The sequence below is a fragment of the Papaver somniferum genome, chromosome 3, assembly GCF_003573695.1.
Source record: "Papaver somniferum cultivar HN1 chromosome 3, ASM357369v1, whole genome shotgun sequence".
In the NCBI taxonomy this organism is placed as follows: domain Eukaryota; kingdom Viridiplantae; phylum Streptophyta; class Magnoliopsida; order Ranunculales; family Papaveraceae; genus Papaver; species Papaver somniferum.
The window spans coordinates 8,322,731-8,334,426 of NC_039360.1; the positions used below are offsets into that span (position 1 = coordinate 8,322,731).

General features: G+C 36.1%; 1 protein-coding gene across 3 annotated transcripts; it reads left to right on the plus strand.

Annotated features, from left to right (window-relative positions):
• The first annotated feature begins 1,171 nt into the window (after positions 1–1,171).
• Positions 1,172–9,745, plus strand: LOC113355267 (phospholipase D zeta 1-like). 3 transcript variants are annotated; one of them, XM_026598088.1, is made up of 21 exons: positions 1,172–1,520; positions 1,744–1,857; positions 1,963–2,084; positions 2,178–2,319; positions 2,413–2,583; positions 3,099–3,272; positions 3,823–4,065; positions 4,147–4,263; positions 5,134–5,273; positions 5,374–5,523; positions 5,856–6,012; positions 6,119–6,391; positions 6,500–6,640; positions 7,137–7,247; positions 7,691–7,837; positions 7,919–8,116; positions 8,213–8,314; positions 8,451–8,582; positions 8,768–8,833; positions 9,120–9,181; positions 9,293–9,745. In XM_026598088.1, the coding sequence occupies exons 1-21, from the start codon at positions 1,275–1,277 to the stop codon at positions 9,540–9,542; spliced, it is 3,258 nt and encodes a 1,085-aa protein (XP_026453873.1). In that variant the 5' UTR covers positions 1,172–1,274; the 3' UTR covers positions 9,543–9,745. The 3 variants fall into 3 exon arrangements, with proteins under 3 accessions (XP_026453873.1, XP_026453872.1, XP_026453874.1); XM_026598087.1 differs by having other exon boundaries at positions 6,119–6,640; XM_026598089.1 differs by lacking the exons at positions 1,172–1,520; positions 1,744–1,857 and having other exon boundaries at positions 2,162–2,319; positions 6,119–6,640.
• The last annotated feature ends 1,951 nt before the right edge of the window (positions 9,746–11,696 follow it).

Sequence of the window (11,696 nt, forward strand, 5' to 3'; positions counted from 1 at the left end):
ATTTATCCATAATCAGCTGATATAAATGTCTGCATTAGCGATTTTGCACAATTCATTGATATGCACATACACGTCTGCCCATTGTTCTTAGTGTTCTTCGTGATTGAAGAATATTAACCCAAAATCGGTCGATGTGGACATTCATATAGACCGATTCTGGCTAAAGAAAATGCCCAATTTTTCTACATGTTTTATAGGCTACTATCCACTAATATAAACCTCTACACACGCCTGAGGTTGCAATCACTTTATAGAAACACCTACATCTGTCGCAATCAGACTTTATATAAATAAACGTCACAATCAGTTTATAAATACGTTCACATTCGCTGATTGTCGCAATCGGCCTATATGTAAAGAAATGTCTACCGATTCTTCATGTTCTTCGTGAATGAGGAACATTAATCCAGAATCAGCCAACGAGGACATGAACATCCACTGATTTTTAGCTAATGTTTTTGCAATAAAAAATCTTTTCATGTTTTCGTGATCAATTACATTAGTTGATTTCTATGTTAATAACATTAAACACCTATTAATCTTCTGAAATTAAAACTAATTAATCAAGGATAAGCCAATCATTAATGAAAATAAACCAGCCACTAACGAAGATAATTGGCTGATGGGTTTTTAAGGTTTACTTCAAAATGACCGCTTTTACTTTAAATGAGGTAGGCTTCAAACTTGCCAGGTAATAGAGTCCCACACCCAAAAAAACAAAAAATAATAAAGTAAAAAAGAACAAGGTATGAAGGAACTGATTTTAGATTTGATTGCCGATTATGGTCAAGATTTGGTGGGAATCATGATTGCTAAAGAGGATGACCGGCATTAACATGAATACTGTTTCATATGAGACAAAAGAGTTACATCCAATCCTGACCGTCGGATCACTCAAACGGTAATCTACTAATCCCGGTAACCCGTTTACCAATCATGGAAGGAACCCGGGACTTTTTAGAATCGTTAGGTTTGTTGGTATGATAAATAATATAAAATCCTTTTGCTTTAGGAAAAAACACGTGTACTCTATCTAGAAGCAAAACAAAGACTTAACTGTCCCCCAGCACAAAAATACCGGTTTTCAAATCACACGCGGCGATCATTAGTTGGATAGTCCTTCCAGATGTAAGAGGACCTAATAGTCCGAAACACAGAATCGTCGTAAATATAACCAAATTTCCATCTTCTCCAGTTCAGATATTTTTTTTTACAACTCAATTTAACAGAAAAACAAAATAAAGAAGAGAAATTCTCTGTAAATTTTTCCAGAGATGGAATCACCAGAAGAGTTAGGGATTTCTACAAACGGGAATCATCATCATAGTCATCGATACTTTCAAATGCGATCAGAACCGTCGATTTCGTCGTCATCTCTTCCTCATCAAACTCAGTCATCACAACAAAACTGGATATTTGATGAATTACCTAAAGCTACTGTTGTTTCTGTATCTCGTCCCGATGCTGCTGATATTAGTCCTTTTACTCTTTCTTATACTGTCGAATTTCAGTATAAACAGGTATTTTTTCCGATTCATAGATTTTGATCCGATTTGATTCACTTATTATCAATGAATTTAACAATAATTATGTGTATTAATGAGGATTTGATTGGCTTAGTTATAATCAATGGAACTATAAACAAGGAAAAACAATGAATGTGAAGAAATTAGTTGATTAGGTTAACTTCAATGTGGGAAGAAGAATTTGATAATGTTTGGTTTTGTTTTTTGTTTTTACTAGTTTAAATGGCAATTATTGAAGAAAGCAACACAAGTGATCTATTTACATATCGGATTGAAGAAACGAGCACTCATACAGGAATTTCAAGATATTATTGAGGATAAACAAGAGCAGGTAATTTTGAGTTTGAGTTCTTTTTGTGGTAATGTTTCAATTTCGACGTAATCGCAATGTAGTGTTGTTTTAATACTTGATGAGTATTTGAAAATTTGTATGAAGGTTAAAGAATTTCTTCAAACACTAGGAATAGGAGAACATACAACGGTTGTACAACACGATGATGAAGAAGGTGATGATGAGGAAGCTGTTAATGTACATCATGATGAAAGTGCAAAAAACAGGTGCATGTCAATGTGTTAAGTTAGTTTGATCTGTATTGTGTTATATTAGGTGTTTAGTAGTTCTTATAATCCTAAAGGCTGGTTATAATGCAGAGATGTACCGTCGAGTGCTGCGTTACCGATTATTCGACCCGCATTAGGAAGACAACAGTCTATTTCGGATAATGCAAAGGTTGCAATGCAAGGGTATTTGAATAATTTTCTTGGGAACTTGGACATTGCCAATTCTCCAGAGGTATGTGCATGAAATTCTCTCTCTCTCTCTCTCTCTCTCTCGTTCGGTTATGTACCTTGGATGTTAATCACAGTGATTAGTTTGGTCCTGTAGGTTTGCAAGTTTTTGGAGGTTTCAAAGTTATCATTTGCTCCAGAATATGGGCCAAAGCTGAAAGAAGACTATGTAATGGTCAAGCATCTCCCCAAAATTCCAAGGGATGATGATGATAGAAAATGTTGTTCATGCTGTTTGTTTAATTGCTGGAATGACAATTGGCAAAAGGTAATAGTCTCTCCTGTAAAATTAACGTGTATGTTAATGATAGACAACCTGGTGTTCATGTTCTTGGCGACATATTAATAATACCATCTGGGTTTGGGATTAGAATGGCTATTAGATTGCTTTGAACAGGGAACATCGGTAGAGGGTAGTTATGTAAAACTCGGCACCATGCAATAGCTCATGTGTATTAGATTGCTTTGACTGGAGAATAGAATTTAATGGCAACACAAAATTGTAGTGAAAGCACATTGTGGAAACTGCATTTGACAAATACCAATAAACCTTAGAAGTGAACATCACAAGACACTCCCAACTCATTCAGGAACTCTTTTTAGTCACTCAAGTTGATGCATACTTTAACTGTCATGCTATATTTACTGCTATAGAGTTTATTGGATATGCAGACAAATGTTTTAGTAGAGTTTCATCATTAAAAGATGTATTACTAATTTATCAGTTTGTCAAACGCTAAAACTATCCTAAAATATGGTATGTATCACTTGCTTTGCTTGTAGGTATGGGCTGTACTGAAACCTGGCTTCCTGGCTTTGCTGGGGGATCCTTTTGATACAAAACCCTTGGATATAATTGTTTTCGATGTGCTGCCAGCCTCAGATGGTAATGGAGAAGGTCGAGTATCTTTAGCCAAAGAGATAAAGGATCGCAATCCATTACGTCATGCATTTGAGGTAAGCTGCTTATGGCTTTTTGGAAACTTAAGGTCATTGTTACTTTCCTTGGTGTCAGTTTGAGAAATGCATTTTCATCTGTTTCCATTACGTTGACGTGAGATAGCAACTGCTTCATGTCCCTTATGTGATTTGTATATGTACCAACTAATACTAATTGGTAGATTTATAAGGGACACAGATACACTATGACCGTAGCATGGAAGTAACTCTTTATCTGACTTTTTGGCAATTAGCATTGTGAAGATACTGTACTAAAGTGATGTTGCTTTGACAAGTCATTTTTATTATGACTTATTTGACTTCAGTACCCAGAAAGGTGGTTTAGTCCCCATGTTTGCCATGTTTCCAGCTTAGACTACCATTTCATACCTAAAAGAACAGTTGACCTTTATTTGACCGTGTTGGATTCCAAAGTCGAGATATCCAATTTTTTAAAGGCTGGATAGTGGATAGTATGTAATGACATGGAAATAGACATGTCATTCAAAAGATAGAAAAAGATAGACATGCAGCGGATCGACTAATACTTGATAATCTCATTAAACAGGTATCTTGCGGTAGTCGGAGCATAAAATTAAGAGCTAAAAGCGATGGTAAAGTTAGAGATTGGGTTGCATCAATTAATGATGCCGGTTTAAGGCCCCCTGAAGGTTGGTGCCATCCTCATCGTTTTGGTTCTTTTGCTCCGCCAAGGGGCTTGATTGAAGATGGAAGTCAGGCTCAATGGTTTGTTGATGGACAAGCAGCATTTCATGCAATTGCATCAGCCATTGAGGGAGCAAAATCAGAGGTTAGCAATCAGCCATAATGCAGATTTCTCTTCTTGAAATTGTTTAGACTAAATTCTGAAGGGATTGAGATTCCTATGTAGGTATTTATTACAGGCTGGTGGCTGTGCCCAGAACTGTATTTAAGACGTCCTTTTAGTACACAAGAGTCCTCTAGGCTTGATGCGATAATTGAAGCAAAAGCCAAAGAAGGAGTTCAGGTACTTTTCCCCATACCTCCTTTTATAGTTGATGTTTTAAGTGGATATTCTGCATTATATCTTCTTGTAATCATGTTTCATGGATCACCTGTCTAATATCCTACCTTTGGCGCATCTTAGAAATTATGACAGTATATCACTGTTAACAGTTGGACTCGATAGCAACTATTAAGTTAACTTGTATATTCACAGTTGGACTATAAAGTTGCACATCTTTGTTTATGGACTTTCCACGACTTAGTATTTCACTGTTAACGGTTGGACTCTATAGCAACTATTAAGTTAACTGGTATATTCATAGTTGGCGTCCATCTACATCGTACTTCTATCAATGCCTTTTTAGTAGTACCTCCGTTTTTGAAAAGAGATACTATCACTTTTTTTAAAACGGACAAAAACGGAGGGAGTATGTCTTAATTAAATATGCATTTTTTGTTGATGTCACTGTAGTCCAGTGGTAAAGCCATTGGTTGATGATTCCAGTGACGTGAGTTCCAAACTCGTTAGCACCAAAATTCGTTACCGAACAAAAAACTAAATAAATTAAATATGCATTTTTAAGGATGCAACATATAACGCCATTTCAACTACTCTCCACTTACGATTTTATAGGTCCTGTCATATAATGATGTAATACATACATCATCTTGCTTTTTCTTCACTTAATTAGAAAAATGATAAATGCCTATATTTCTGGCCAAGTACTCTTATCGATGAGCATTCTCGTTTCGTTTTCGGTATCTTGAATTCTAATAAACCTATTGCAAAAATAAATGTGCTTCATAATCACATGCAAATATGTGTTAGTTCTAGATTTTATCATGGGATTGGATATCCTCCAAATTTGATGAACTGGGTGAATTTGTGCAGATTTATGTTCTTATGTACAAGGAAGTTGCTCTTGCTTTGAAAATAAACAGCGTCTACAGCAAGCGAAAGCTTCTTAACATTCATGAGAATGTAAGGGTATTGCGTTATCCTGATCATTTCTCATCTGGAGTCTATTTATGGTACGTTATCCATTTGAGAAAAGTGCTTAAAACTTTCATCGAGGTTGAGTTAGATTACAATGGTTACGGCAGTTGATGATAAGTTATTGACTGCACACAGGTCCCATCACGAAAAACTTGTTATCGTTGATTATCGAATTTGCTTCATTGGAGGTCTAGATCTTTGTTTTGGTCGCTACGACACAGGTGAACATAAATTAGGTGATTGTCCTCCTGACGTATGGCCAGGAAAGGACTACTACAACCCCAGGTTTGTTTTCATCCTTTTCCTGAAAAACTTCCTAGTTTATAGTTGAGGTTTTATGTATACTTGTATCTAAAAAGGGAGAGAGAAGTGAGATTGACATGATAAATAGAATCGATTGTAAATTTGTGTAGTCGATGGTTGTGTGCGGTATCATCAATATTGAACTGCCAAACCCAGACATTGAATTGAATGCACTGGTATAATAACCATTGATGATTTTTGGTGGGTAGTAGCGTGTAACTGCACAAGATTGGACTTCGATCATCTTCAATTAGTTCAAAATTAAACATTATAAGATGGTTTCTTTTCTTATCAACTAACATTTTTTTTGTTAGGGAATCCGAACCAAATACGTGGGAAGATACTATGAAAGATGAATTAGACCGTTCCAAATATCCTCGCATGCCATGGCATGATGTCCATTGTGCCCTCTGGGGACCACCTTGCCGTGATGTAGCAAGGCATTTTGTGCAGCGCTGGAACTATGCCAAGGTATGGTTTTTATTTTATTTATTATTTTGTTTTTTCTCTCTTCAGGATATTTTCCTATTCTGAAAAGCTTACTTGGTAACGATCAATATTGTTGGCATTCTTCTAGAGAAACAAAGCTCCTAATGAGCAAGCAATTCCACTACTCATGCCTCAGCAGCATATGGTTATTCCTCATTACATGGCAAGGAGCGAAGAAATAGAGGCTGAAATTAAGGAAGTGGAAGAAAGTCACATGGGCATCGATAGACAGGATTCCTTTTCCAGATCATCATCACCAGACATCCCACTGCTTTTACCACAGGAAGCTGATGGATTGGATGATATAAATGGAAACTCACAATTATGCGGCTTGGACGCCAATCAAAATGATTCGAGCAATGTTAGTCGAAATCTTCCATTTTCCTTCAGGAAGTCAAGAGTTCAACCTATAGTTCCAGATTATCAAATGAAAGAATTCATTGATGACCTTGATTCGTTGAATTCTCAGAGGAAAACTTCTCCTGCCATGGTGAGACAGGCGGATGGGAACGGCGATAATGAGTGGTGGGAAACACAAGAGAGGGGCGCTCAAGCTGTTTCTGATGATGAAGCTGGCCAAGTTGGTCCCCGTAGCTCGTGCCGTTGTCAGGTAAGCTGTATATTATGAACTCATAGTACTACCTACATCATCGTGCCATCTATGGTGCATTCTTTTGATCTCGTAATGTTTTTCGTTGCTTTAAGCTCTTTATAGTTGTTTTTTAGTGATAATGTATTAATACTTGCCGGTACTGCATTGTCTGCAACAAGCTTGTGCGTATTCTTAAGCAAACATTATCTGGTGGCCAACAAAAATTTAGAACTTGGTTTTGCCTCCTGAGGTTATTGTCATGGATATTTAACCTGATGATGAGGGTGCACTTCTAATTGTGAAACTGAAATGTTATCACTTTGGAAACTTAAAAATCATTGTAGTTCCGAAGTTACTTTTAATGTATACTAATAGGCATGATATTTTTCGCCGAGCTTTACCTTTTTTTTAATGATTTTTGTGTAATCAGCACAAGAATGCATATAAATAACTTTTCTTTCTGGAATATATGTTTACCATATTATAACTTTTTACTGTGACTTGCATCATGCAGATTATTAGAAGCGTTGGTCAATGGTCTGCTGGAACAAGCCAAACTGAGGAGAGCATTCACAATGCATACTGCTCTCTCATTGAAAATGCAGAACACTTTGTTTACATAGAGGTAGTTGTTCTATTAGATAAAACATTTATATTTTGCTTTATATGAAATTCAATGCATTTGTGTAACCATGGAAGCTTCACTTATGAATCGTATGTACTTTACTTTAGAGAAGATAGCATACTATAGGGTACAACATAGTAAACAGATACATGTTTGCTTGGTTTCATTTTACTTGAAGAGTTGTTTTATGAAACTCGCAAGATTTCGTATTTGGGAGACACATTTTATTCTACTAAGAATCTTTCTTAATTAGTTTCTTTTATTCACTTTTCCTTGTTCCAAATACATAAACAAATAGTAATCAAATACATGTTTGCTTGGTTTCATTTTACTTAAAGAGTTGTTTTATGAAACTCGCAAGATTTCGTATTTGGGAGACACATTTTATTCTACTAAGAATCTTTCTTAATTAGTTTCTTTTATTCACTTTTCCTTGTTCCCAGAATCAATTTTTTATATCAGGTCTGTCGGGAGATGAAATGATACGGAATCGTGTCTTAGAAGCATTGTATAGACGTATCATACGAGCCCACAGAGAAGAAAAGTCTTTCAGGGTTATTGTTGTCATACCGCTCCTGCCTGGCTTCCAGGTACGAATTGTTCCCTCAAGTTGTCTGTATTATCATGGTAGAAATTGGTTTTCTAATTTACTTCCTGGGTTCAATGTGCAGGGGGGTCTCGACGATACTGGTGCAGCTTCTGTGAGAGCTATAATGCACTGGCAATATCGAACTATTTCCAGAGGACGAAACTCTATCTTGCATAATCTTTATGATATGATTGGCCCAAGAGCAAATGATTACATTTCTTTCTACGGTCTGAGAGCTTACGGAAGACTTTCTGATGGTGGTTCACTAGCTACCAATCAGGTCAGTTTCGTTGCATTTGATGTTCAGCTTATATTTATGTTTTCGTTCTTTTACATGATTTTTTTGTTTAAGTCTTGTGCATATTCTTTCAAGCAGATTTATGTCCACAGTAAGGTGATGATAGTTGATGATCGTGTGGCCTTAATCGGATCAGCTAATATCAATGATAGAAGTTTGCTTGGAGAACGAGACTCTGAGGTATCGACTCATGCTCCATTGCTTAATATCTTGTTATTTTCGTTGAATCATGTTACTCATCAAGATCCGGTATCCTTTTTTTGTGTCGAAACAACCTTCTTCCTCTTTCCATCTGAAAATGAACGTTCTATTTCAGATTGATGTACTAATTGAAGATAAAGAATTTGTTGACACATCCATGAATGGAATGCCTTGGAAAGCTGGCAAGTTTGCTTTTAGTCTTCGTCAATCCTTATGGGCCGAACACCTTGGTCTTTGCGCCGGAGAGGTTTGTTAACTTGAAAGTTGAACCAATTGGTTATTTCTAATAATATGTTCATATTTACGGCCTACTTTTTCTTTGTGAATATACTAGTGCACCTAGATTGTAGGACAATGAGCAACATACATGCCAGAAGATTTTTAGAGGATCGTGCATGAATTTGACTGTGTGCATGTTCATTTCTGTTGTAGATGATTCAAATCAGTGACCCCGTGATCGACACAACATACAAAGATATATGGATGGCAACTGCCAAGGTATGTTGTAATATGGATAAATTAGTTTCTCCGGTGACTATGAAAGTCTGACCCTTCTTTTTGAAAATGACTTAAAAGTTTTGCTATCAATAGCTTTTTAGATGGTGCAAGTTTTCTCATCTTAAGTGGAATTTCTTAAAATTCTTAAAACTATATCTGAAAAGTCATTATGACTAGACTATTTGAAAAACATAAAAAGAGTTTCTTTCTTTTTTTTCTTTTTTGGAATTTAGTCTTGCAATGGTCTAAGACTCCAAGTTGCTAAACTTGTGTAATTTTTTTCCAGACTAATACCACGATATACCAAGATGTTTTTGCTTGCGTTCCCAATGATCTTATACACACCAGGTATGATTTAGTTCTGTTATGAAGTTTATACATCTCTATTTAATTTCGAAGACATGGTCTATTTTGATGTCTTGTCAACTATTTCCCTGACATCACATTCATCACTTGCAGAGCGGCAATTAGACAGAGTATGGGATACTGGAAGGAGAAACTAGGACATACGACAATAGATTTAGGAATAGCTCCAGGGAAGCTAGAATCATATCAAAACGGAGATGTTAAAGCAACAGATCCAATGGAGAGACTAGGGACAATAAGAGGTCATCTTGTTTCATTTCCTTTAGATTTTATGTGTCAAGAAGATTTAAGACCCGTGTTCAACGAGAGTGAATATTATGCATCAACTCATGTCTTCCATTAAAATGAAGAAAATTTTGACGTTTCCGCTCCACTTGTACTCCCTGTCAAATTAACAAAATATACAGTATATTGTATGTAATATGTTTAAACCCGTCTCAAGTGGGGGTGGAACCTGCATATATTGATATATATTCTTTTTGTATCTATAATTCAAAACAATTTCAAAGGAAATAGAGGAACAGCCATGATTTTGGCTTCATTAAATGAGTACATTTATCAGGTTTTTCTCCGGCTTGTTTGAACTTTGAAGGCCAGTTTTCTGCAAGTGTGATTTTCTTTCTATTTTACTGTTCCTTGTGGAATTGATGACTTAAAATCATGGCAGTGCGTTACTGCTAACGGAGTTGTGTATGTGTAGTGGTTAGAAACCTAAATCACTGACATTTTCCATTTACATCTGGTCATCTCTGAAACCGTAAGTTGAAAAATAATTCGAGTTCAATTCATTGGGTAGTATTTCGATGCATTGGTTAATAGTTTTATTTTTTTTACTTCTTCCTCTTTATGGTATTCCCAACACTCTATTATTAATGTAATATCTAGTACCCTAAAACTTGATGAATGGAGTTTGCATGTTTCCTGCATACCACGTGTAGCTGTGACTTGGTATCTATCTGGAGTATGCATGCATACCACGTGTTACTAAATGATTTCAGGGTACATCCTTTCTGTTTGCGACTTCGGTAGCTATCTAACATTCAATCACAAAACTGTTTGTTTATTGGTACCTGTTACTCGATTACTTTTTCATGGGATTGGTGGTACTATTCATACTACCACTACATCGGCCGTTAACCGATGTTTCTCCTGGATTTGATGACTTCTGGAGAAATGGGAAGGACCTAGGAAGAGAAATTTTCTGAAGATTCAAAAAATGCAAGGTAAAGAGATGAAAATAATGAGCCATATTATCTTGTTGCTTCATGTAAATGGAAGGCCTAATGAAGATTATTTAAGATGGAGATGGCAACCGGATGACTGCATGTAATTTACCAAGGTAACGAGCAGCATCATTATATTTACTGAATGCATTCTATCTTGTTGTCTCAGCTACAAAACAACTTTACTTCATTTTCATGTGGTACTGAACTGTGAAAAATGCAATTTCAATATTATACAGCTTGAATGCTACTGATTTTCTCGAGAGATTGCGCGGAAAGAGGATTATTTTTGTTGGGGATTCGCAGAGTCGTAATGTGGAAATCGTTGGTGTGTATGCTTAGGCATGGTGTTGCGAATACGAGTAGAGTTCACAAGATCCCGGGTAAAAACTACTTGATGCAACCATTTCCAGTAAGATTTTAACTCTTCACCAATGGTTATATATGAATTTAACATCATGGATCTGACTCACCTAGATCTGACTGGAATCTAGCTTATCACACAATCCAAATTAGGCCTGTGCTTACATAGTACCGAAGGTCGATTTAATAGGTTGGCTTCTCTATTCTCGTTTGGCCATCCACATTGATTATACCTATTACAATCTACGTTGTTATCAATCTATTATACGGCCTTTGCTTTTTTATATGTCGGAAGCTCGAAATCGACCTCTAATTTGGTCTTTGGCAACCAAAAAAAACAAGAAACTTTTCAAGTGGTTTTGTTTGAATGTCATCTTTCCCTTTCTTTGTAGGGTAATGGATAACTGGTACCAGATTCCCTGTTGAAAAGGGGGCTGCGACTGTGGGATATTATACCGTTGGCCGGTTCCAAATCCACATATTTCTTCTTTCTTTTTTTCCTCTGATAAAGAAAATGCACTTGGATGTAGTTTTTGAAGTCCAAATATTTCCCACGTTTTTACGTAAGATCGATCTAGTCTGTCATGGAATGAATTGGATTCTGATCTAACTATATGTCACTTTACAATTGATAAAGAAGAGAAGAGAAAGATTGATAGCAGATCAATTGGGAATGAAAAGCTGCTTCAATCTTGTCCTACACGATATCCTTATCAGATGCTCCTATACGGAATATTTCTTCTTCTCCATCTTCTTATCAATGCAAAAAGGAAGAAGAAAAGTACGGACTTTATATATAAAAAATAAAACAAATTGCACGAGAAGATACCAATCAACTATCACAAACAGTGTTGTCTATTCAGAATAATATATCAAATATCACTTTGATTCTGCTTTGTTCAAATGACCAT

What these genes read in the sequence shown, in the direction of transcription:
- LOC113355267 (XM_026598087.1), top strand. Translation starts at nt 1,275, where the DNA reads ATGGAATCACCAGAAGAGTTAGGGATTTCTACAAACGGGAATCATCAT. An exon ending in GGAATGACAATTGGCAAAAG is followed by an intron (nt 2,584 to 3,098) that starts GTAATAGTCTCT and finishes CTTTGCTTGTAG; the next exon opens with GTATGGGCTGTACTGAAACC. An exon ending in GTTCACTAGCTACCAATCAG is followed by an intron (nt 8,117 to 8,212) that starts GTCAGTTTCGTT and finishes TCTTTCAAGCAG; the next exon opens with ATTTATGTCCACAGTAAGGT.